The sequence below is a fragment of the Microcaecilia unicolor genome, chromosome 7 (genome assembly GCF_901765095.1).
Source record: "Microcaecilia unicolor chromosome 7, aMicUni1.1, whole genome shotgun sequence".
Lineage (NCBI taxonomy): Eukaryota > Metazoa > Chordata > Amphibia > Gymnophiona > Siphonopidae > Microcaecilia > Microcaecilia unicolor.
The window spans coordinates 192,163,220-192,188,579 of NC_044037.1; the positions used below are offsets into that span (position 1 = coordinate 192,163,220).

General features: G+C 41.0%; 1 protein-coding gene across 1 annotated transcript in view; it reads left to right on the forward strand.

Annotated features, from left to right (window-relative positions):
- ERBB4 (erb-b2 receptor tyrosine kinase 4) overlaps positions 1-25,360 on the forward strand; it is a 1,861,028-nt gene that overhangs the window by 1,806,220 nt on the left and 29,448 nt on the right. Inside the window, exon 25 of the mRNA XM_030209189.1 lies at positions 593-763. Coding sequence (XP_030065049.1) covers positions 593-763 — 171 coding nt within the window. The remainder of the gene's footprint in view (positions 1-592; positions 764-25,360) is intronic.

Below are 25,360 nucleotides of genomic sequence, written 5' to 3' on the forward strand. Positions count from 1 at the left end.
CTTCCACTGAGGAACTTCCACTAAGCATATTCTATAAAGCAGTCCACATAAATTCTACCATGCGGATCTCAAAAGTGGATGTGGAAATGGGAGGAGCATGGGCAGATCATGGGCATTCCTAAAATTTATGTGCAGTGTTAGAGAATAACTCGTTCTGTGCATAAAATTAGGCATGGGCATTTACACCAGTTTTTCATTGGTGTAAATGGCTGCGCCTAAATTTTATGGAAGGCACTATGCATATTCTGTAAATGACACCTAGCTTTAGCGCATTTTCCATCCGCACCAATTTTTTGGTTTCAAATATAGAATCAGGCCCTTTTCCCCAGATTCTATATAGTATGACTAAAGTTGTGTGTGCAAATACAGTCATATTCTGTATTTGTGCATGCAACTTAATTAGTTAACAAACTAATCAGTGCTGATAATTGCCAATTAACAAGCATTTATTGATACTAATTGACAATTAGAATTTGCATGCACAAATGTCTGCCCATATTCTATAATGTGATGTGTCTAAATTTATTTTTGTTTATGGCACAAAAAATATAATGCTTTTTATGTTCTGTTTTGCCACCTATGACACATACAGGGTGATGATCGCATGAAGCTACCCAGTCCAAATGACAGCAAGTTTTTCCAGAATCTGCTTGATGAGGAGGACTTGCAAGATATGATGGATGCTGAGGAATACCTGGTCCCTCAAGCTTTCAGTATGCCTCCTCCCATCTTCACCTCCAGGACAAGAATTGACTCTAACAGGGTAAGCTTAGCATAGAATATCTACTATAATAATTTGCACCTTCAACGTTCTGCAGCTCTCGGTTCGTAATGTCTGAAGCCTTCCGGTGACGTCACCGTGTTGCCAGGGAAACCGCGAAGCGTCTCAAGCACCAGGCGCCCCTCCCTCTCTCCGTCTCCTCACAGTGATAGCCCGTCACGAACTGCACTGCCCGCCCTCTTCTCAAAGTCATCCGCCAGCGGCCTCCCTCTCTACCTCTCCTCCAACTGATATTGACCTGCGCTGGCCGCCTTCTTCTCAAAGTTGCCCGCCTGCCTTTTTTAGCATTGAAAACTTCATATCTCAAGGTCCACAACACGATCACACTCGGCGCAAATACCTGCCTTCCCACTCACTGAAACACCAACCCCCCCCAGCAATGCTGACCCCCCACCCCCTCAGTTGTCTCTATCCCCATGGGCTCTGTCTCCCTATCATTCTCTGTTCAATGTAGACGAGATATGGCTGCTGCCCTCACTGTGGGGGCTGGCTCTCAACTCCAGTGCCTAATCAGACAGACTGCTGCTGCCGTGACTGCAAGGGCTGGCTCTCAACTCCTATGCCCAGTCTGACAGTGGGACTGATGCTGACATCACTGCGGGTGCTGGCTCTGCTGCCTACAATGCTTCCAAGTCCCTAGGAGTGGCATCGTGAGGTGCAGCGGGTGGCAGAGTGTGCACAGTAGAGCCCCAGATTATTTGTATTCAAATTTAAATCGCTATTTGGCCAAGTATGAATAAATGTTTTTGGGGCCAAATCAGTTTGAATACAAATATTCGGTACATCTGTACTACTAAAAGCTGCAATAAGACACACAAGAATGATAGATGTAGAGATAAAAAATAAAGCAAAAGGCAGAATTTCAAAACCTCCATTAGATTTTGGGGAAAACCATTATATTTACATATACTCAAATAATATCGACAAAATTAATTGATTCCAAAATTCAGTGTCATTATGAGAAACACAATAATACGGAGTGGGTTGTATGACCGCGCTGAAAAACATCCAGATCCCAGAATTGGCGACCACATTGGGTAATTTTTGATTTTTCATAAACTTAATTTCTGCACAAGTTATTCACACATGTATCCTCTGGACATGCACTGCAAGATTTTCCTTCCTTAAAAACATTCATGACAAAATGAGATTACCTTGCTAGCGCCCATTTCATTTCTAACAGAAAAGGGCCTTTTTCTCTAGTATAAAATAACATTTACTGATTGTTAGAGACTGGGGGATTGAGGTGATGTTGTTGAGTGCTGTCAGCTCCTACATCTTCGCTGAGTTTATAACTTAGAGCAATATTTCTCAGCAAATCCAAAGCTAGGCTGTAAGTGGTAAGCTTCTCCAACTGTTGGTAATGAGGAACATGCTTCTGTGGTTGAGACAGAAAAAGAGAGCTTAAAAATGAAGGTCAAGTGACAATGCATAATCTTTAAAAATTAAACTGACTTAATAGGTGTAGGGTAGGCCTATCTCGTGTATTTCAGATGAGGAAGAATTGAGAAGAGATGGAAGGTGGAGTCAGCACACAGGACAGACGTAATTTTTGCAGGATAAGAGGTTGCTGAAGTATAACACTCGTACTGTTTTGCTGGGTATGGAAGTGAACTCTCTCTGCCTGATATTCACAAAGTGATTTAAGCTGGCAGGAGTGGTTTATGCCCGCTTAAATCACCTACGGCTGCCTAATTCCTGCTATTTAGCAGCACTGGCCAGTGCTGCTGAATAACAGCACTGACCACCCATGTTAAAAGTGGGCAGGTCAGGAGCAGTACAGGGATGGTGTTGGGGAAGAAATGGCAGTTATGCGGGTGCTGGCAGTAGTCAGTGCCAGCATCTGCATAGCTAAATGACCAAACTGAACCACATAAATAGCAGTCCTAACTTTGGTCCTAAATTTGGTCAATTAGCTATGCAGGCCCTGGCACTGAATATTGGGCATGACCCGAATTTAAAAAAAAATCCAAATTTCCCTTTGAGCCCCTCTCCCATCCCCTTAATAAGGTCCATAGGCCCCCTCCCCCCTGAGCTGCCTCGTGGTACTTTGGTAATCCTGGGAGGCTGCCTCTAGAAGTCATGGCAGTCATTTTGTGAAGACAGCCATCAGGGACAGAAATGGGCTTTGTCCTGCCCCCATTAGCCCACTGGACCACGAGGGATGTCAGGCAGGCCCAAGGGGACCTATCCTAAGTGGTAGGTAGTGGGTGTGGACCTATGAGGGGGTTGTGAGAGGTGGCTATAGACCACATCGGGGGGGGGGGGTGAAAGGGAGCTATGGACACTTTAGGAAGTAGTTGAGGGGGCCTATAGACATCATCATGGGGGGGGGGGGGGAGTTGAGAGGGGGATAAGAGAAATTCTAAATTTTTTTAATAAAAGTCCCAAACAATGTCCAGTCAAAACCTGCATAATTATCTCATTCAGGCCCTGACTGAATATCAGCCAGTACCGACAAAAGCTCTGGCAACCACAACTATCTCAGTTAGGCCCAGATATTTAGTGCCGATGGCCAGACATAGCCCACCACTGAATATCTGGACCTAATTCTGTCCTCAGTTTGCAGCTTTATAAGAAAAATGCTGACTGCCACGGGCTGAATATCGGTCCATCAGTGAGCAATCACATTGCAGGAATTTTTTGACCCTTAGCAGTTGGTAGATAATTGAACTACCAACTTTTTTACTTATCTACCAAGTATTGGAACTCCTTGCTGAAATCTATTCAACGTCAGTGTGACTACATGTTATATCATAAAATGTTAAAATACCTTTCTCTTTACCAGATTTCTGGATGCAGTTCCTGATTTTCTAATCTAGATATCTATGCTTGTTCTTTGTCCTTCTGGCTCTTTTCTTGATTCTTATATTGCTGTTCTTCTATTTCTTTTCTAGTAGGCATGTAATATCTTTGCTATGTGTACGTTAAGTCATGATTCATTGTATTGTTAGCCACATTGGACTCAGGTTGTTGGAAAAATGTGGGATATAAATGTCATCAATCAATCAATAAATAAATGGTGGATGGGTTGTAGCTCCCCTGGTTATTGACTTCTATAGTGGCATAGTGGAAGATATATAGATGTTTTTGTATTTATTTCTCTCAATTCCATCTCGCTTCTCATAACTATTCTGAAATGTGGAGGTTAACACAGTAACCATAGATGATGGAAGAAAAAGAACAATTGACCCATCCAACCCGTCCAGTTATATATCGGGCAAAGAGAATGTCAGGAAGTATTTTTTCACGGAGAGGGTGGTGGATGCTTGGAATACCCTCCCGCGGGAGGTGGTGGAGATGAAAACGATAACGGAATTCAAAAATGCGTGGGATAAACATAAAGGAATCCTGTGCAGAAGGAAGGGATCCTCAGGAGCTTAACCTAGAATGGGTGGCAGAGCTGGTGGTTGGGAGGTGGGGCTAGTGCTGGGCAGACTTATACGGTCTGTGCCGGGGCTGGTGGTTGGGAGGCAGGACTAGTGCTGGGCAGACTTATACGGTCTGTGCCGGGGCTGGTGGTTGGGCGGCGGGGATAGTGCTGGGCAGACTTATACGGTCTGTGCCAGAGCCGGTGGTGGGAGGCAGGGATAGTGCTGGGCAGACTTATACGGTCTGTGCCAGAGCTGGTGGTGGGAGGCGGGGTTGGTGGGAGGCAGGGATAGGGCTGGACAGACTTATACGGTCTGTGCCCTGAAGAGGACAGTACAAATAAAAAAGCAGCACATATGAATTTATCTTCTTGGGCAGACTGGATGGACCGTGCAGGTCTTTTTCTGCCGTCATCTACTATGTTACTATGTTTATAACAGGGCACCATGAGGAGGCCCCTACATAGCTGCTATTTTATAAGGAATATGTAGCCACTCGAAAAGACCTGTACGGTCAGAGACACCAAGATGGCAGCCTGAAGGGAGGAAGGGGTAAATTGTGCTCTATGCCCGCTCACCAATCTTCATTCTATAAGAAAGTATATGGAGAAGACATGGGACTTTCTCTCTGAGTCTCAGATTCACTCCCCTTATTGACTAGCAATGATCCAGGAGCTACTTATCCAATCATTGGGAACTTTGCTGGAATCCACTTCAGGGCCAATAGAAGTGGTGGTCCCTCAGGATGCTAATGTTATGCTAAGTCCAATCTGCTCGCCTCAGCTTCTGTTAGCATTTACAGCTCTGGATGAGCTGCTACAAGGTGTACCAGATGTAGGTGTCTTCACTGTTGGGGAGAGCACTCAGGGTGAGATACGGTTGAAAGATGTGTCTGCAGTAACATCAAGGACTACGAACCTGTCATTGCTTGAATAAGGAGCAGTTGTGAGTACTACTGGTTTAATTGAAAGGAGGAGAGCAGGGAATAGCATGTTACCCTCTTGGGCTTTTGTGAAAGCTGAAGGAATGGTTCCATAGTCTTTGGTTGTGATTTTCCCCCTTAGTAAAGCCTTAGGTCATCACTGTCACTTTGCAATGGGAAGCACTTACAGATCTGCATAAATCTATAAGTATTTTGACTAATATGGTAGTGATAGCCTATGTCTCTGAGATGGCTGCTGGTTTAAATGTTCCCAGGAGAGGCTGGAAAAAAATAGGTCAGATGGCTGATCTATAGAAAGGTTCTATTGACTTTAATAAAGGATAAGAAGCTGATGCATAGAAGAAAGGAAAATACAATGTGTTTCCCACATTTGTGGCTCCTTAACTTTCCAAAACACATTGCACTGTCTCTGGTTGACATTTTAAAGAAATATATGGAGAAAGTTCTTCAGATTCTTAGGGAATCTGCTTCCTTTCTCCAAGGCCTAATATATTCCTGGGAAAACTTTAGAATCTGGACTCAAATTGTACAGAAAAAGTCTTCCTCCTGCTGCTGGAGAACTTTCTGAGGATAGCTTGCACCTTACAAGATTTTTGGAACATTCTTATTCCAAAGTACTTGGCCATAGTACCCTTATAGTTAGTTTTGTTTTTGTACAAGATCAGGATCATGTATAAAAGTTGTTTTTTATTATTTTATTTTTTTTTGCAGCTGATTTGTTTTGTTCATGGGTTATAAAGTTTAAATGTTTTCTGATTTAAAGCTGCACAGGAAGGTAAGAGAAAGTTTTGATTTGAAACAACAGGTACCTTAGGAGTAGGTTTTCCTTTAAACTAGGTTTTCCTTTAAATATGTGGTGATTATGCTTTTTATTATCTTGAGCAACTTAAATTTTTGCTTGTTGCAAAGAGATTAGAGCTATCTGTGATGTCTCATACCATGGGCTAGCTTGGGGTCATGGAGCTATTGTGTGTAAACATTGTAAGATGATGTTTTTTTTTTTTCCTGGTTATGTCCAGCTTCTTATTGATGTTATCTGCATTGAACCACAAGGAAAATGGCGGAATATAAATAATATTGTTGTTATGTTGTTTGTAGTTTTCACCCCACCCCCACCCCTCATAAAATACCTGGCTTCAGGGTTTTCTTCTTGGTTTCTCTCAATTTATGGACTATGCAGAAGGTTAATTTCCTTTTTTTGTATATTAATGTTATGATGTGTTTTTCATGATCAAATACTTGTTATAGTTTAAAAGTCAATCAATGTATCCACCTACTTATCTTTATAAAATACTAGTTTATGTAGCAGATAATATAGCCTTGAATGTCAGCAATAGTTTACATCTGTTTACAAGCTGGTATAAATGAATGCACATATTTTACACAGTTATATGCATAGATGAAGGGCCTCTTTTATGAAGCCGTACTCGCGATTCCCGATGCGGTAATGCCAACAAAGCTCATTCACTTTGAATGTGCTTCTTCATCAACATTGCCACATGGGAAGCGCTAGCGCAGCTTGATAAAAGAGGCCCTAAGGTATTTTATAATTTACATATATGCAAATTCCATCCAAACTCTGCTCTGGCAAAGTACTCGACACAATGTTATGGTTCGTACTTTTATGCCCTTATACAGACATGTGGCCATATATGCATGGGAATGACTTTATAAGATTATGTTCAAAATGACACAAAGTTTTTCAAAGTCATTAAATCGCGGGAGGATTGTGAAAAATTACAAGCGGACCTTACGAGACTGGGAGACTGGGCGTCTAAATAGCAGATGACGTTTAATGTGAGCAAGTGCAAAGTGATGCATGTGGGAAAGAGGAACCCGAATTATAGCTACGTCATGCAAGGTTCCACATTAGGAGTCACGGACCAAGAAAGGGATCTAGGTGTCGTTGATGATACGTTGAAACCTTCTGCTCAGTGTGCTGCTGCAGCTAAGAAAGCAAATAGAATGTTAGGTATTATTAGGAAACGAATGAAAAACAAAAATGAGGATGTTATAATGCCTTTGTATCACTCCATGGTGCGACCGCAACTCGAATATTGGGTTCATTTCTGGTAACCACATCTCAAAAAAGATATAATGGAATTAGAAAAGATGCAGAGAAGGGCGACGAAAATGATAAAGGGGATGGGACGACTTCCCTATGAGGATAGGCTAAAAGCGGCTAGGGCTCTTCAGCTTGGAGAAAAGGCGGCTGAGGGGAGATATGATAGAGGTCTATAAAATAATGAGTAGAGTTGAACGGGTAGATGTGAAGCATCTGTTCACGCTTTCCAAAAATACTAGGACTAGGGGATGGGACGACTTCCCTATGAGGAAAGGCTAAAGCAGCTAGGGCTCTTCAGCTTGGAGAAAAGGCGGCTGAGGGGAGATATGATAGAGGTCTATAAAATAATGAGTGGAGTTGAACGGGTAGATGTGAAGCATCTGTTCACGCTTTCCAAAAATACTAGGACTAGGGGGCATGCGATGAAGCTACAATGTAGTAAATTTAAAATGAATCAGAGAAAATATTTCTTCACTCAACGTGTAATTAAACTCTGGAATTCGTTGCCAGAGAATGAGTTAAAGGCGGTTAGCTTAGTGGAGTTTAAAAAAGGTTTGGACGGCTTCCTAAAGAAAAAGTCCATAGACCATTAATCCACTATTTGTGGGATAAGCAGTTTAAAATGTTTTGTACATTTTGGGGATCTTGTTGGGTATTTGTGACCTGGATTGGCCACTGTTGGAAACAGGATGCTGGGCTTGATGGACCTTTGGTCTTTCCCAGTATGGCAATACTTAAGTACTTATGTACTTATGGTTTAGGGGAATGTCTAAAGAGTGTTAAGCCCTATATAGTCTATATAGTGCAACTACAATTCTGCATGCAAATCTGGGCATATTCTGATTTGTGCGTGCAACTCAATTGATTAACAAGCCAATCAGCACCAATAATTAGATGGTAATGAGCAATTATCAGCATTAATTGGCAATAATTAGAATTTACATTCTATAACGTAGTCTGTGTAAATTCTACCATCGGATCCCCAAAGGGGGTATGGCTAGGGGAGGAGCATGGGTGGATCAAGGGCTTTCCAAATAGTTACATGCAGTGTTACAGAATAACCTGCTCCGCATCTAAAGTTAGGTGTGGCCATTTACACCAGCTTTTCATTGATATAATTGGCTGTGCCTAAATATTAGTAACTTGGACAAATTTAGATGTATTTTGTATACCGCACCTAAGCGTGTTTTCCTCCGGCGCTGATTTTTTAGGCAACATATGTAGAATCTGGCCCTTAGTGTGCAGGAAAATGCTTACCACAAGATGAGTTAAAGCTTTTTATGATAGGTAACAATTCAGCACATGCTAAGTGCACATTAATTATGTATTCTGATTTATTTTTTGCTGGGCGTATGGCACGGGCTGGGAATGGACAGGGAAGCGTTAACCAGACACAAGTCATTAGCACACTCTATCTGGTTAACATTAGCTTAATGTGTGAGCCTTTAGTGCCTCCTAAACAGGAGGTAAGTGCTCCCTTGTTAATTTTTTCAGTTTTCACTGAAAATGCCATATATCCTGAGCGCACTAGAAATGTGCTTAGTGCATGGGAAAGTCCTGCATTAGCATGTACTAAGCCCATTTCTTAGAACCCTTTAGTAGACATACCCGCTTAGTGTCTTCTGTTGAAAGACCCAGTTGTTTTCACTTGCCAAGTGCTTAGTATAATTTAAATAAAGAGGTAGACCTGTGCAGTTAGAAGAGACATCTGAGAATGACAGGAAAAAAAAACCTCACAGATGTGCTTTAGCTGTTTGAGTGATTCTGATTGTTTTATTCTACTCATTGGAATGTGCTTATGTTCTGTTTTTCTTGTAAACATTCTTGACAGCAGATTCCAAGCTCTGCTTCCAGCCAGCAGAGAACCTCATCAAAATGCCTGATTCTTTTTGTTGTTGAAAGAGAGCTGACAGACTGAAATCACAATTATGGGTTTCTTTGCCCCTTGCATAATAAATAGCTGGTAGATTAGCATCAAGTTTCTATTCAGAGTTCTGCAAACATTTGTGCCCGCTAAATCTTTTTGTGCTCCATTTTGCATTCTGGCATGTCTTAATGATTACCCTTCTACGCTCCCTCTCAACCGGCACTTTGGAGGCATGCGTGTTATTTGCGCTCTCATCCTGCTTTGAGAGCCTCAGAATATCTCTTGATTACTTAATGAAACAAAATGGGGAAGAGAGCTATAAAGGGGCTTGCTCATCAACTTTCTTTTGTGCCTTTCCATAGTCTAACATAGCCTAATCACAAATCTCTCTCTCTGTTAAAAACAATTCCTATCAGGAAAATATTATGCACTCTAGTATGCAGATTTTTTTAGGATCACAGTAATAAACATAAGATAATTATGATTCTTAAGTTCCATTAGGAATGAAAACAGATGGAAAATAGAGATTTATATATAAAGAGAAAATATTAAGCAAGTTAATTTAACCCTTTAGTTTCCAGTGTTCCCGTTATAAGCCATATGGGATCAGATTGATGGGAACATTGGACACTAAAGGGTTTTAATATAAGATATCTTAGAATCATCTAAGAACCCATGCAAATTAGTAAGGGGCCCTTTTACTATGCTGCGTAGGCACCTAGGCACACCGAACTGCAGTAATTTCAATTTTGGCGCGCGTCCACTACTCACGTCTGAAAAATATTTTTCATTTCTGGTGCGCGTAATGGATGCGCACCAAGTGGCATTTGGTGCGCTTACCTCCCAGATTCTTTACCGCTAGGTCAATGGCTGGCAGTAAGGTCTCAGACTCAAAATGGATGTACGCCAATTTTCATTTTGCCGCACATCCATTTTCGTCAAACAAAATGGATCGGCGTGTGCCCACCCCCACTCCACCATGCTTACTGCTCTGGTGCTGGCCCTGGAAAAACTAATTATATTTGCAAAAGGAGCAATTTTATAAAATGCGACAAAATGTAGGTGCCAAAATACAGAGTGCTGAGCATGAATTCCACAATGGCATTTGGGTGCCCAGATTTCATTAAGATTTCATTATTAAATACTAGCATAAGTTGGCATTTACACACCAAAATTTAAGTTCACCGACTTATGTCAATAGAAGGCATAAATGAATGCACCTAAATGTAGTACTTCAGCGCATAAATGACAGAATTCTATAATCCACACGTGTAAAATTGTGAGATGCCTATGCCTGGCCCATGCACCTCCTCTGTAAATGCTTTCCCCTGCATTCTACAAAGGGTGTCCAAATTTAGCCCAAAGTTGCATGCGATCCTGAGTTACACATGCCACTAAATTGGCTTACGAGCCAATTAGCACCAATATTTGGATGCTAACAATCAATTATTGGTATTACTTGGCATCTTTATGGATTTGTGCATGCATCTTCCTAAGCACAATTCTATACAGAGCCACAGCACACATTTTATGGTGCACAACTCAGAAGGGGCATGACCATGGGAGGGGCATGGGTGGATTGGGGCATTCCCTAAAGACATGCATGGTATTACAGAATTCTTGGGATCCATGCCCAGGTTTCAGCAGGCATGACTCCTGTGCCCAAAGTTAGATGTGAGTTCTCCATTCTATAAATGGAACATTCCCTTTATATAACAGTGCCCCATGCTGATTTTTTCAGTGCAAAAAGTTGAAAGCCATTTACTAAACCTACCCGTATGCAACTTGCACACTCACATTATAGAGTACTTCTGAGAGCATGCATAGCACTTACATGTCTGAATGTTACATTCCCATGCATAAGTGCTTGTATTCTATAATCTTAGAGGTTCTTTAAGCTAAGCGGTGGTAAATACTAATGCATGCTTACTGTGCGGGAAAATTTATAAGAGCATAAGAATAGCCATACTGAGTCAGACCAATGGTCCATCCAGCCCAGTATCCTGTTTCTAACAGTGGCCAAGCCAGATCACAAGTACCTACCAGAAACCCAAATAGTAGCAACATTCCATGCTGTCAATTCCAGGGCAAGCAGTGGCTTCCTCATGTCTGTCTCAATAACAGACTAAGAACTTTTCCTCCAGGAACTTTAAACCTTTTTTAAAACCAGATACACTAATTGCCATTAGCACATCCTCCAGCAAAGAGTTCCAGAGCTTAACTATTTGTTAAGTGCAAAAAATATTTCCTCCTTAGCTCTTTAGCCTTTCCTCATAGGAGCGGAGCTCCATCCCCTTTAGCATTTTGGTTGCTCTTCTTTGATTATAGTATTTTCTGTCTTATTTACCATCCCTTTCCTAATAATTCCAAGCATCTTGTTTGCTTTTTTGGTTCTTGCCACTGCTGAGGCATGCCACAGTAGTTTTGGCATCTATGCACACCAGGAGCATATTAGGAGGGTGGAGTACCCAGTGCTAATTGGTTAACACAGCTACATTACTGCACATCAACTGATTGTTGCATGGTTAGCCCAGGAACCCAGTGAGTGCTCCTGCACTAATGGCTACTCGCTAATTGGGAAATTAGTACATTATAATTAATTGAAGATGTGAAAAATCATCCATTTTACAGCTGTGCTGAGTAGCCACAGTGTGCAGGGAAACCTATCGCAGGCCACCTTGTATCGCACCTTAGTAAAAGGGCCCCTTACTATGTAAATGTTGCTTACATTTAGGTGTTATGTTTACAATAAGGGAGTAAATTATTGCTGCTAAACTGAAACCTACACTATGATAGACAGAGAGATGGATTAAAAAAAAAAAAAATCACTTTTGTTGCTGAAATGTCATCCTTCCTCAGAGCCATGGAGAACATATTTGCTGAGGAGAGCAGTAAGAGGTGGATTAGAGAAAGCAAAGTAGTGAATGTTGTTAATTTGATGGTCAGCTGACTATACCGCAGTGCTGCTGAAGGAAGGATTTTCTCTTGGGGTGCTGCCTCCAATCTGAATTTCATTTCAGCTCTGATCAGTTGTAAATAGCAGCCTGTTCCTTTGAAATGTAACTGGTGTTTGCTCAGTGCTGATGGGACACCAATGTTTGCTCTGTCTGTAGCTCCAGCAGAGTATCCACTGTGCATTCCTTACATTCACTGGTACAAGCCAGCTGCCCCAATTCCAGGCGGTCTACTGAAGAAATCCTTTCACCTACAGCAACAGCTGCTCTACTTGGCAGTTGCAGCTATTTAGCATATTGTGGTTAATACAGACTACTTCTTCTCTTGGGTAAAAGAGTTTCTCCAGAGGTATGTGCTTGGGTATATCAGTCTTGGCAAGGAATTTCACAAGTTATTTTGCTTTGTCTAATCTTGGGAGTGAGCAATGAGGGAAAGACATTTGAAGTACAACAAATTAAATCAATGCAAAATAGAAAGGTTCCTATAAAATACAGCACAATTTAGGACTTACACTTAGAAGGTAATTTTATAATTTTTTTAGAGGATAATTTTATAATTTTTTTAACAACACTTTTGTAGGTGCACAAAAGGCTTCTTTTAATTTATTGCACGAGCTAAGAATGGAGTTTATGGGAAGAAACAGAGTTCTCCAATAGTAGAAGGTAGACAACTTTGTTAAGTAGGATCCTTCTAAATTTTTCTACCATCTGTGATTGGAGAACCCTGTTTCTTTTGCCCAGCTCCTTTCTTAGTTGATGCTATTGATTTTGTGTTGTTTGGATCCCTCTCTTGATACTTGATTTTCTAAATGTATTCCATGATTACTTGTAGGAGGTCCAGAGGCAGATGTGTTCGGGGAGGAGTATGGGGAGGGTGTGGGCGGAGTCACAACATGAGCACTTAGGTTATCAAATACACACAGTGCGTTTTTTCTAGCAAAAAAGGTGCCGATACGCAACTGCTAGGCCACCCTTCATGGGCGAGGTGATCACTGAGGGACCCACCCCACAATAGCCAGGCCCCCTGCAACCAGTCAAAGAATCTATGATGAGACAGAATTGGTGTGTAGAGCCTGAGCTCTTTCATTAAAACTTGGGGACTATGGGTCAATTTTAGTACACAATGGAAAAGGTGCCGGTACTCAGTACCCCCTCAAAAAAAGTCCTGAGTACACACCTATACACATACTTCAGCAGCATATGTTTACACCAGCTAGTAGAAAGATAAGTGTCTGCATTTCAGCCATGATTTCAGATCATGTTAGGGATCTGTTTTATGGGGACATGTGGATGCTTAAGTGTGTTTATAGAATAATCTCACAATAGGGGCCTTCATAGGCTCTCCATTTATGAAACCTGTTATATGCTGGTCATATATGCCCAAATTCTATATACGTTGCTCAAAATTGTGTGTGCAAGTATGGGTACATACCCAATTTGTGCATACAATTTAATGATTAATGAGCCAATTAGCACTGATAGCACTAATTAGCATTAATTGAAATTTATGCGCATATCTGTGGAGTGGAGGAGTGGCCTAGTGAATGCTTCAAATCCCACTGCTGTTCCTTATAATCTTGGGCAAGTCATTTAACCCTCCATTGCCTCAGGTACAGACTTAGATTGTGAACCCTCCAGGGACGGAAATATGCAGCATACCTGAATGTAACTCACCTTGAGCTACTACTGAAAAAGGTGTGAGCAAAATCTAAATAAATAAATAAATAAATATCTTTAAGTGCCAGGATCCGTACATAAATTTTACGCACAGATCTGAAAAGGGAGTGCAACCGTGGGAGGGCCATGGGCAGATCAGGGCATTTTTTAGAATAAGGGAGGTGTGTGTGTAATTTAGTGTGAGAATTTACAGCAGGTTTTACTTAGTATAAATCCTTTAGGGCACAGATCCTGGCTGGCACTAAACACTATTCTATAAACAGCACCCAACTCTTGAGCACCATCTATAGAAGAGTGCTTAGTGCTAATTTTTATCAGCACCCAAATGTTGGCACCATTTATAGAAATGGTATATATTAGCTTTTAACTTGTTGAAGGTTATCTATGGTCTGGCACTTCATCTTGTACTTAATATTGCATACCACTTTCTTAAAAGGGCTAGTGTAAGTTTCTATGGCAATTTGCTAAAGTGCATTAATGGTGATGAAGAGTGGCAGCATGCTCGGTTTCACCTAATTCGGGGTTTCTTTTACTAAAGCGGTTAACATGGAAATTAGCACATGCCAGTAGCACTCATGCTAATATGGTAGCTTGACATATAGCATATTCTAATTCCTTTACTAACAAACACAGAGTGTGGTGAAGAACAGGTGTGGATTGGACAAAGAATGCAGGCTGCACTTAACATACCCTACAGTACTGTGGGATAGTTGTTAATGCAACAGATAATGTGGAGCACTTAATGCCACCTCAGGAGTTTTTAAGTGCATTCATTATCTACAATGCAGTTATCTCATTGTTCTGTATTAACTGTATGGGAAGATACTGGGTACACCCCCAACGACTGATGCAGAGGCTTTGTAGTTATCCTTAGGTCTGTACATTTGTTTGAAATGATATGTGAAATGTCAACAACATTTTCCATGTCATTTCTTGTTAAAACCCAAAACAACAAACCTGGAATTTTGTTTTTTTTCACCAATGTTATCATTAGTATACCTCATTGTTTAATAGCGTACATCAAGGGCATAGCCAGACCTCGAGGTGGGAAGGGGCCAGAGGCCAAGGTGGGAGGCACAATTTGGTTGCCGCCCTGCTGCGGCCCTCCTCCGCCACCGCCCCCCTTCCACCGCCTTGCCACCCTCCTCCGCCGCCCACTGCCACCACAAATACCTTGGCTTTCGGGGGTCCCCGAACCCCGCCAGCTGAAGACTTCATCCAGCGCTGGTTTCCGGCACCACCGCGTTGCCTTCCCTGCTCTCTCTTCCCCTCACGTCCGGCATGCTCCTTTTAGTGAAACTGAGCATGCTGAATTTCACTACAAGGAGCATGCCTGACGTGAAGGGAAGAGAGAGCAGAGCAGGCAATGCGGCAGAGCCGCCGCAGACCAGCACTGGATGAAGTCTTCAGCTGGCAGGGGCTGGAGACCCCCACCAGCCAACCAGGGACCCAGAGCAAATTTGGGGGGCCCAGACACCCATGGCCCCATCTAGCTATCCCACTGGTGTACATTGTTGCTCAGTAGTGTGCCTTATTTATCAATAGGTGCAATATTGCTCACTTTTGATGATATTGCACCCCCCCCCCCCGCCCCCAAAAAAAGTAAAAAAACAAAACAAAAAAAATTCCTGTAAACAACATGCAAAGCTCAGCAAAAGAAAACAGTATTTGCCTGCACATCCCTAATTACCCTGGGGTCAATATTCAGCCATTGGTAGTTAGCATTTTGCTCACCGCCAATGACGTTATTCTCGGATATTCAAAGCCAGTACTTGTGCAGGCTTTGGCTTTGAATACCCAGTTATTTTTAATCCAGCTAACAAACAGTTGCTTAAGTCAATATTCATCACTTAAGCGGCCATGGGTTACCGCATAAAAATAGGACAGATATTTATGCATACCCATTTATGCACTAAACCTGGCCATTTAAGTGCTGAATATCAGCATTTAAGCGGCCAAGTTCCAATTCCACCCCCAGAAGGCACTTAGGGGCCCTTTTACAAAGGTGTGCTGAAAAATGGCCTGCGATATGCTGACACGTGTTTTGGGCGCACGCAGAATCATTTTTCAGCACACCTGTAAAAAATGCCTTTTTAAAATTTTTGCCAAAAATGGAGGTGCGGCAAAATGTAAATTGCTGCGTGTCCATTTTGGGTCTGAGACCTTACCGCCAGTCATTGACCTAGTGGTAAAGTCTCACACGATATCCGGGCGGTAATGACCTGTGCATGTCAAATGCCACTTGGAGCACGTCCAATACGCACGTCCCAAAATAAAAATTATTTTTTAGGTGCACATATCGGATGTGTGCCAAAAATGAAATTACCATAAGAGCCATGCGGTAGCCTGGCGGTAACTCAATTTTGGTGTGTATTGTGTGTACCTAGACACTTAAGCGGCTTAGTAAAAAGGCCCCTTAGCTGGTTAAGTATCACTGAATATTAGTGGCCAGCCCAGACCGGCTAAATCCTTCTACTAAAGTTTTATATACACATTTTTTAATTGCATTAATGTTTTACATATTACTGTATTCTGATTTTAGGGCATTGATAGCCATTAGACCCCCCCCCCCCCTCTTTGTTCATTTGAATTTGTTCCTGCTGTAGGTATTCCTTGTTTCTGTGCTGTGGATTAGTAGAGGAGTGCCAGTCTTTTACCAGAATTTGCTTTATTGTAGGCTTCATAACACCATAATTGTGAGAAAGTGAAAAAAACATGTACCTTTTGTAAATATAGTTTAACAATGCTATATTTAGATTACAGAAATTCATGCATCATGGCACTACGAGTTTCATTATCCACATAAAAATGTATTTACACATTAAGGGGCCCTTTTTACTAAACTGCAGTAAAATGTGCCTGAACTATTACTAGCGAGTGGGTTTCCTGCACTCTGAGGACATTTAGCAAGGCTATAAAATGGCTGCATTTTCCATTTGTTCAATTAATGGCCATGCGCTAATTTCCCAATTAGCACATGGCCATTAGTGTAGGAGCCCTTACCAACACCTGTTTCTTAGGGGGTAAGGGCTCACGCATTAACCACGCGCTAATGAGTTAGCATGTAGCGATGTAGCTGCGCTGGCCGATTAGCATTGGCCACACCGACTCTCTGCCCCCAAACACACTCCCAGTGCTAAAAAATATTTTCAATTTTTGTAGCTCGTTGGAAGCGTGAGCCAATCCCCAAACTTACTACAGACCACAGCATGCCTCCCAGTAGGCATTTTTAACCATCAGTAAGCACATATTAGTGCTTACCGCAGCTTAGTAAAAGGACCCCTGTGTTATTTTCCCTTTAAATTTAGTACAGTTTATTTCCATCTCTTTACTGGTATATTTTTTTTGTTTGGTTTTCTCACTTTGTTCAATGCCATCTAATTGTAAAAACATTGATTCCAAAGAAATATCCCAGAAGTGTACCTAATGATACACATGGCAGAGCAAGGCAACAAGGGAAAAGAAGAACTATTGAATTCAACCATTTAAAGGTCATGACTATGAGAATAAAATTCACAAATGATGGGGAAGCAATAGCATAAACCAATAACCATGATAGTGATATTTACCTCGGTTTTATTAAGGCAGATTTTCAATGAGTCAGATAAAAAACAATGTTATTTCTTTGGCATTCAGTCTGCTTAGATATGAATTAATACTGTGTCTGTTTGTATCTACCTTGGCCCTAAATTAGCACACAAGGGGACCCTTTTACTAAGCTGTGTAAGCGTGTAAGTGCGCCCAACATGCACCAAAATGGAGTTACCGCATGGCTACCGCGTGGCTCTTGTGGTAATTTCTTCTGGGATATTTCTTTGGAATCAATATTTTTACAATTAGATGGCATTGAACAAAGTGAGAAAACCAAACATTTTTGGCGCGTATCCAATATGCATGGCCGAAAATTACTTTTCAGCCGCAAGTATTGGATGCTCACCAAGTGGCATTTGTTGCACACAGGTCATTACCGTCTGGGTTACCGCTTGAGACTTTACTGCTAGATCAATGGCTGGCGGTAAGGTCTCAGACCCCAAATGGACGCGCAGCAATTTTAATTTTGACGCACGTCCATTTTCTGCAAAAATTTAAAAAGGCATTTTTTTGTAGGTGCGCTGAAAAATAATTCTGCACGCGCCCAACACATGCGTCTACACTACCGCAGGCCATTTTTCAGCGCACCTTAGTAAAAGGACCCCAAGAATAGTTGTACATAATTAGTCTATGTTAAACTGTGACTATTTCTGTAAACTCATGTTTCTTCTTGCATACTTCCAACGCATTTTGTTGTCTCTAAAACTGATTTATCTTTGACTTTCAGGAATGACACAGTCTTCTGTTTACTAAAGTGCGGTAAAATTTTAGCGTTAGCACACATTAACCCCAGGATTCTATATATGGCACCCAAAATTGTGCACAGAAATTTGGCCTGCGTCAGGCATATTCCATAATTGTGTATGCAACTTAATTAAGAAATAAGCAGTTAATTGAAAATAATCGGGTGCTAATCAATTATTGGTGCTAATTGGAAACAATTTGAATTTATGCACACAGCCTGTTAAGCGCATTTTATAAAGATGTACATGTAAATTTTACGTGCTCAAAGGGGACATGGCCATGGCAGGGGCATGGATGGGTCAGGGCATTCCCAGAATCTGTTATAGAATAAAGCAGTTAGGGGTCCTTTTACTAAGCTGTAGCGAAAGGGGGCCTGCACTAGCATCAGCACGTGTTTTTACTGTAGTGGGTAAAAGGCTGGGGGGGGGTTTCAGTACAAGAAATGGCTGTGCGGTAAGTGAACCACTTACCGCTTGGCCATTTTGGGGAGAGCACTTACCGCCACCCATAGAGGGTAAAGAGGGTCAGGGGTGAGTCTGGGAGGTTTTTTTTTTTTTTTTTTTTTTTTTTTTTGCAGTTGCAGTGGCAGAAACCCAACATTTTTTTTTATTGCTTTTCACTTCTTTAGTATTTAAATTGTATTTGTTTCTTTTAAATTCATATTTTATTTATTTTTTATTTCAAATGGATAATATAAAAAAGAACAAAACAATACAAATGTCTATGCACCCTTCTACAAGTAATGGTGATGAGTTTAATGGATAGTATTGACAGTTAAACAGAAACAAACTAGGACACTAATACTGTTTGTGACACTGACAGTAGCTAATTTATGCTTTGCAGGATTTACAATCCAGTAAATCTACAGATCTGCTCACTAGTAAATATGAGGTAAGGATATGAGGTACCTACCCTCAATGATGGTCATTAATTACATCAAAAACCTTGTGCACTAAAATTTGTGTTAAAATTTTGGTATGCATGTGCTAATGATTGTTCGAACTAACAAATCTTGTAAAGGGTGATGCACTGCCTTTTGCACATATGGACATAATAATTTTCCCTATTAGCTTCCGTGCATGGCTTAGCATGCCTAATGCATGCAAATGTCCCCCATACTGGGTCAGATTTGTAAGAACCAATTACCATGGAGATTCCCCCACCACCACACACACACACACACTCACTCATTTTACAAGAAACAAATGACTTATTATATTCAACTTCCCCTTTCTTGGAGAATATTTGAAAAGAGTAGCAAGAGGGGCTAAGCCATACTAGAGGGAGGGAGGGAGCAATCAAGTAATAGAGACTTTGATATTGATCCATTGGTAGGGATAAGATGGAAGGTTTCAGTTGTTGCATAAAACCCCTTGATTCAAGTCTGAAGGGTAGATGGGAAAGAGTCAGGCACACAGACCCCTTGAGCAGGGCTTGTTCAGGGCGTTGTGGCTTCCACAGTGAAGGAGCATAAGCCAAAAAAGGAAGGCGAGATAACAAATAATGGAAAGATATATATCACAAAAAACAGTCTTTATTGCAATGTAATCTATGGTTACAACAGTCTTGTAATATAGAATGAAGTCAATTCGTGGCAAAGAGGACTCGATACGGTTGTGTTTCAGCACAAGGCCTGTGTCAGGGGTCAACAGTACCACTGACACACTGTGTTCTATTTGTGACATGAGGTTATTGTTGTGAGGTTTTATTTGAGCCTTCCCGACAAGGCTATTCTCTTCTTATCAGTATGATAAAATATGCAAAATAAATTGAAATAAATGTCCAAAAATGTGAAAGAACAAGTCTAAAACAGACAATAATGAACCAAAATTGTTTCCCGTGCATAACCCTAAAAGTTGATGGAAAAACTGTATATCACAAAAAAAATCTTTATTACAATGTAATCTATTGTGATAACAGTCTTGTCATATGGAATGAAGTCAATCCATGGCACATAGGACTCAACATGGCTGGGTTTTAGCATCAGGAGTCAACAATACCACAACACTGTTGTATCAGTACTACAACAGTGTTGTGGTATTGTTGACTCCTGATGATAAAACCCAGCCATGTTGAGTCCTATGTGCCATGGATTGACTTCATTCCATATGACAAGACTGTTATCACAATAGATTACATTGTAATAAAGATTTTTTTTTTGTGATACACAGTTTTTCCATCAACTTTTAGGGATATGCACGGGAAACAATTTTGGTTCATTTCTGTCTGTTTTAGACTTGTTCTTTCACATTTTTGGACATTTATTTCAATTTATTTTGCATATTTTTGTATAATAACATTTTCTTATTGTTTATCAGAACATTTAACACATAAGTAATGCCATACTGGGAAAAGACCAAGGGTCCATCGAGCCCAGCATCCTGTCACATTAATCATAACATGTGGTATATTTTTTAGGGGGCCTTCTACTAAAAGGCTTTCAGGCTTATTTTCGAAAGAGATCGCTGGCGATCTTCTGACACAAATCAGGAGATCGCCGGCGATCTCTCAAAAGCGGCGAAATCAGTATAATCGAAAGCTGCTTTTTTGACACCATCACCGCTTTCCCATCGCCAAGCCGGCAAAAGTTCAAGGGGGCGTGTCGGCAGCGTAGCGAAGGCGGGACATGGGCGGGCAAGGGCATGGCTATCAGATGGCCAGCTTCAGCGCATAATGGAAAAAACAAAAGCGGCGTTAATCAGTATTTTGCTGGTTTTACTTGGTCCTTTTATTTTCACGACCAAGCCTCAAAAAGGTGCCCCAACTGACCAGATGACCACCGGAGGGAATGGGGGATGACCTTCCTGTACTCCCCCAGTGGTCACCAACCACCTCTCACACTACAAAAATAAAAATAAAAACCTTTTTTGCCAGCCTGTATGCCAGCCTCAAATGTCAGCAGTATGCAGGTCCCTGGAACAGTTTTTGTTGGCTGCAGTGGACTTCAGGCAGGTGGACCCAGGCCCATCCCCCCCTACCTGTTACACTTGTGGTGGTAAATGTTGAGCCCTCCAACCCCCCCAAAACCCACTGTGCCTACATGTAGGTGCCCCCTTCACCCATAAGGGCTATGGTAGTGGTGTAGAGTTGTGGGGAGTGGGTTTTGGGGGGCTCAGCACCCAAAGTAAGGGAGCTATGCATCTGGGAGGTATTTGTATATTTTTGTTTAATTTTTAGAAGTGCCCCCTAGGGTGCCCGATTGGTGTCCTGGCATGTCAGGGGGACCAGTGCACTACAAAAGCTGGCTCCTCCCACGAGCAAATGCCTTGGATTTAGCTGGGGTTGAGATGGCGCTTTTAGTTTCCATTATCGCTGAAAAACAAAACCGGCCATCTCAAACCCGGCGAACTCTGGCATTTGGCTGGGCCAAACCGTATTATCGAAAGAAAAGATGGCCGGCCATCTTTTTCGATAATACGGTTCGGCCAGCTGTTTGCAGCACCGCCAAAATAGATCACCGGCAATCTATTTCGCCGGCGCTGTTCAATTATTCCCCTCTTTAAGCACTTATCACGCAGTTAACATATGGAAACAGGCTACTGTGTGACTGTGTTAAGGGGTTTTGTGGTAGTTTGCCTTACCATGAGTTAAACCATATGTTACTTATCTCCTTGTTTACTAAGCGGCGCTAGCGCCGACACAGCCCATTCACTTTGAATGGACCATGTTGGCATTGCTGCGCGTCAGCCTCTAGAGTTGCTTAGTATTCAGGAGGGGATTTAATTTATTTGAATTTCTCTGTCAGGGGGTGTGGCATGAGCAGAGAGTGGGCATGGAAGGCTTTTGGCAGTTAACATGCTGTACTTACCATGCACGAACAACCTAATGCAGAGTTCATGCAGGACCACTTACCACCTCCTAAATTGGAGGTGGAAAGTGCTTCCATATTAACTGGGAGTGCAGGTACTGTGCATAAATCAGAATGTTAACATACCACCTGCAATAAAAAGAATAGTGAGAATGCACCTTCTTAATGCAGTATTATTTTTGGATTTGCCATGTGTTAAATTCCCACGTTATGGTGCATTAAAGCCAAAATGTAATGCCCTTTAGAAGGGCCCCTTAATGCACTAATAAACTGAATGTGCACTAAAAAAATGCACACCCTCAATAAATACAAATCCCTAAGTAACAGTAGCCGTACTAGTTTTATATGCCTATATCATGATGCATTCTGATAAATATTCATTATTTCTAATTTTCGAAATGCAGGACTCTGTTTACTAAGCTGCGCTGTAGACACACTATCGTTTTTAGCATGCGCTAACTCTATATGGGCGTCTTTAGTGTTTAGCGCACACTAAAAACGCTAACGCACCTTAGTAAACAGGGCCCATAGTGTTTATCTTGTATATGAGCTTTAAGGGAATTTATTTTCAAGGCCAAATTGTTCAGCCAAAGTTTGGTAAGAACACTTAACAAAGAGGGTCAGCAGTCTTCATTTTAAACTTGAGGCTCATTATTCATTGACATGAAATAAGATTTTAAGACCAGACTGATGAGCAATTCATCTTATTGTAGCTTTTTTTTCTATTCTCTTTTATTCAGATACCCCATGTACCAATCCATAAAAGAATGAATATAGAATAGCTACATTCAGTCACTTTAGGTCCCTGGATAGAGGCAGCAGGTAATCATTCCCCAATAGACATGCAGGTGACTTCAGAGCCAGAAGAAACAGGGCTTTATTTAACTTCCAGATTCTAGTTCTAAGTGAAATGCACAGGGAAAAGTGATCGATCCACCTGGCAATAGTATCCATTATGAATTTAAGTCTGACATAATCACCTGAGGGTGGATACAAAAGAACTTTTTTAACTATAAGAAAAGGAGATTATGATAAAATGAAGAAATTTAGCAGAAAAAAAAATAAAGGAATTATTGCCAGGGACAAAGGTTTGCATGAAGCATGGACATATGTACTGTACATTATTTGGAAATATCCTTTCTGAAAGCCTATATATATATATTCCAAGGTAGCATGGTCTAATTGTGAGATAAAAAGATACAAATGAAGAAAATTGGGATGAGCATAAGCACTAGGTCAGAACAAAGATCAATCAAACCCAGTATCCTTTTTCCAACAATATAAACCAGGTCAAAAATACCTGGCAAAAGCCTAAAGAGTAGATAGATTCAATGCTATTTATGCTCAAGGAGAGGCAGAGGTAGCTATTAATGGCTTATGGACTGTTCTTCTAAGAAGTTTTGCAAATCTTTTTAAACCCATCTATGCTAACTGCTTTTAATACATCCTCCAACAATACTTTCCACAATATAATTGTTCATTAAGGGGATCTTTTGCTAAAAACACTTTAGCAAACTTATGCTATCTACCACAGGACCTATTCTAACCCTGTGGGCCCTGCTGCAGATAGCATGCACTAATCTTTAGTAAAAGGCGCCTTAAGTGAAAAAGTGTTTTTCTGATTTATTTTAAATGTGCTACTTGGTAATTTCATAAAGTGTACCCTTGTCTTTGTCCTTTTTGAAAGGATAAGCAACCAATTCATGTTTACCCATTCCACTCTACTCATGAGTTTATAGACCTGTATCATATCTCCCAAAAGCCATTCCATTTCTGTTCCTTTTCTAGTTCAATTATATACTTTCCCACAATAGTCAAGGTGTGGTAACACCATGGAGCAATACAGAAGCATTATGATGTTCTCTGTTTTATTCCTTTCCAAATAATTTATGGCATTCTGTTTGCTTTGACCGCTGCAACACAGTGAGCTGATGTTTTCAATGTATTGTCCATTTCAATGCCTAGATCCTTTTCCTGGGTGGTGACTACTAATATGGAACCGGAAGAGTAACTACAGTTTGGTTTATTTTTCACAATGTGCACCACTAGGCATTTATCTGTATTAAATTTCATCTGCCATTTGGACACCCATTCTCCTAGTTTTGCAGGGTCCTCTACAATCTCTCACAATCCATTTGTGATTTAACCACTTTGAATAGTTGTTTCTTGTCTGCAAATGTGATCACCTCACCCACTGATACCTTTTTGCGCATAATTTATAAATATGTTAAAAAGTATTGTCTCTAATATAGATCCTGGTACACTCTATTATTGACCTTTATCTGCTGAGAATACTGATCAGTTAGCTCTACTTTAATCTTATATAGTTTTGTAATTACACTTTTCAGAACAATATCATAAAGAAAATGAAACAACTTGATACCATAGCATATAGTTCAGTGAAATGAAATCACAATAAATAAATAATGGCTATCCCATGAATAAATTAGATATTTAAAAAGAGCTTCCAATCACTCAGAAATCAAAACTGGAAATAGAGAATCTCAGAGTAAGCAGGAGTGATTTATATCAGAATGGCATAAACCATTCACATCTAAAAGCTAGGTCTTGTCTGGAAAAGTTTGCATTTGGCCTGGGTGGAAAAAGGAAAAACTTTGACCCTCAAAATTTAACACAGCTGGAAGTCATGTTTTCATAGAGCTTCTTTGCCCTTATAGAGCAACATGATTCCTAATGGTAGTACCACAAGACTACCACTAGGAGTTTTGGCACCATTTTGTACCTGGCACCGGCACCAGTTAGGGCAGGAGTGACTGGGGACTGCTCCTGCTCAACTCCACTAGACACCACGGATATTGGAAGATAGGCCCACGGGGGCTTTTGAGATTGTGTGGGGGTGGGATTTGTGGGTTAGGGAATCATGACTTGGGGGGGGGGGTCCTCCAGTTTAGGTAGAATTTATGGGTGGAGGGATCTATACTTGAGGGTGCCTCAGGTTGGGGAGAGCTTTATGGTGGGTTCTTGAATTGAGAGGGGGCTTCGGGAACGGTTTTGTGCTTGAGGGGGTCTCGAACACACCTCAAGTTAAATTGAGGTGTAAGTCATGGCCCTAAAGGTGGTAAAATAATCACAGCTTTTTGCTGGAGTTATTTTTCCAGCTATAACACAGCTCAAAATGTTCATTGCAAGCTGCTTTATGAAATTCCCATAGTAATGAGTTGCTTTACAAGGTGGGACTCTACTAATGCTGTTACATAATCTATCTTGCATTAGTGCATTTTAACTCATGGAAATAATGCATGTTAGAGCCGTAACACAGCTTGACAATTTCCCCCCTCAGAGGGTATTGTTATAAAGAGAAGCCTATATCTAGGCACCAAAAGGCACCTATTTTGAGCTTATTCTATAAAGAAAAGTAGATACCTACCATAGGAACAACCACTAAACCAGCCATAGAGTAGGTATAAATGTTCATACTGCATTAAATCATAGGATTCTATTATTTATATATGCAATTGTGTAACCTGTCCAGGTGATTGACATATACTTACAATGTAGTACATAGCTGGAAATGATTATTTACAGATGTATGTGGCTA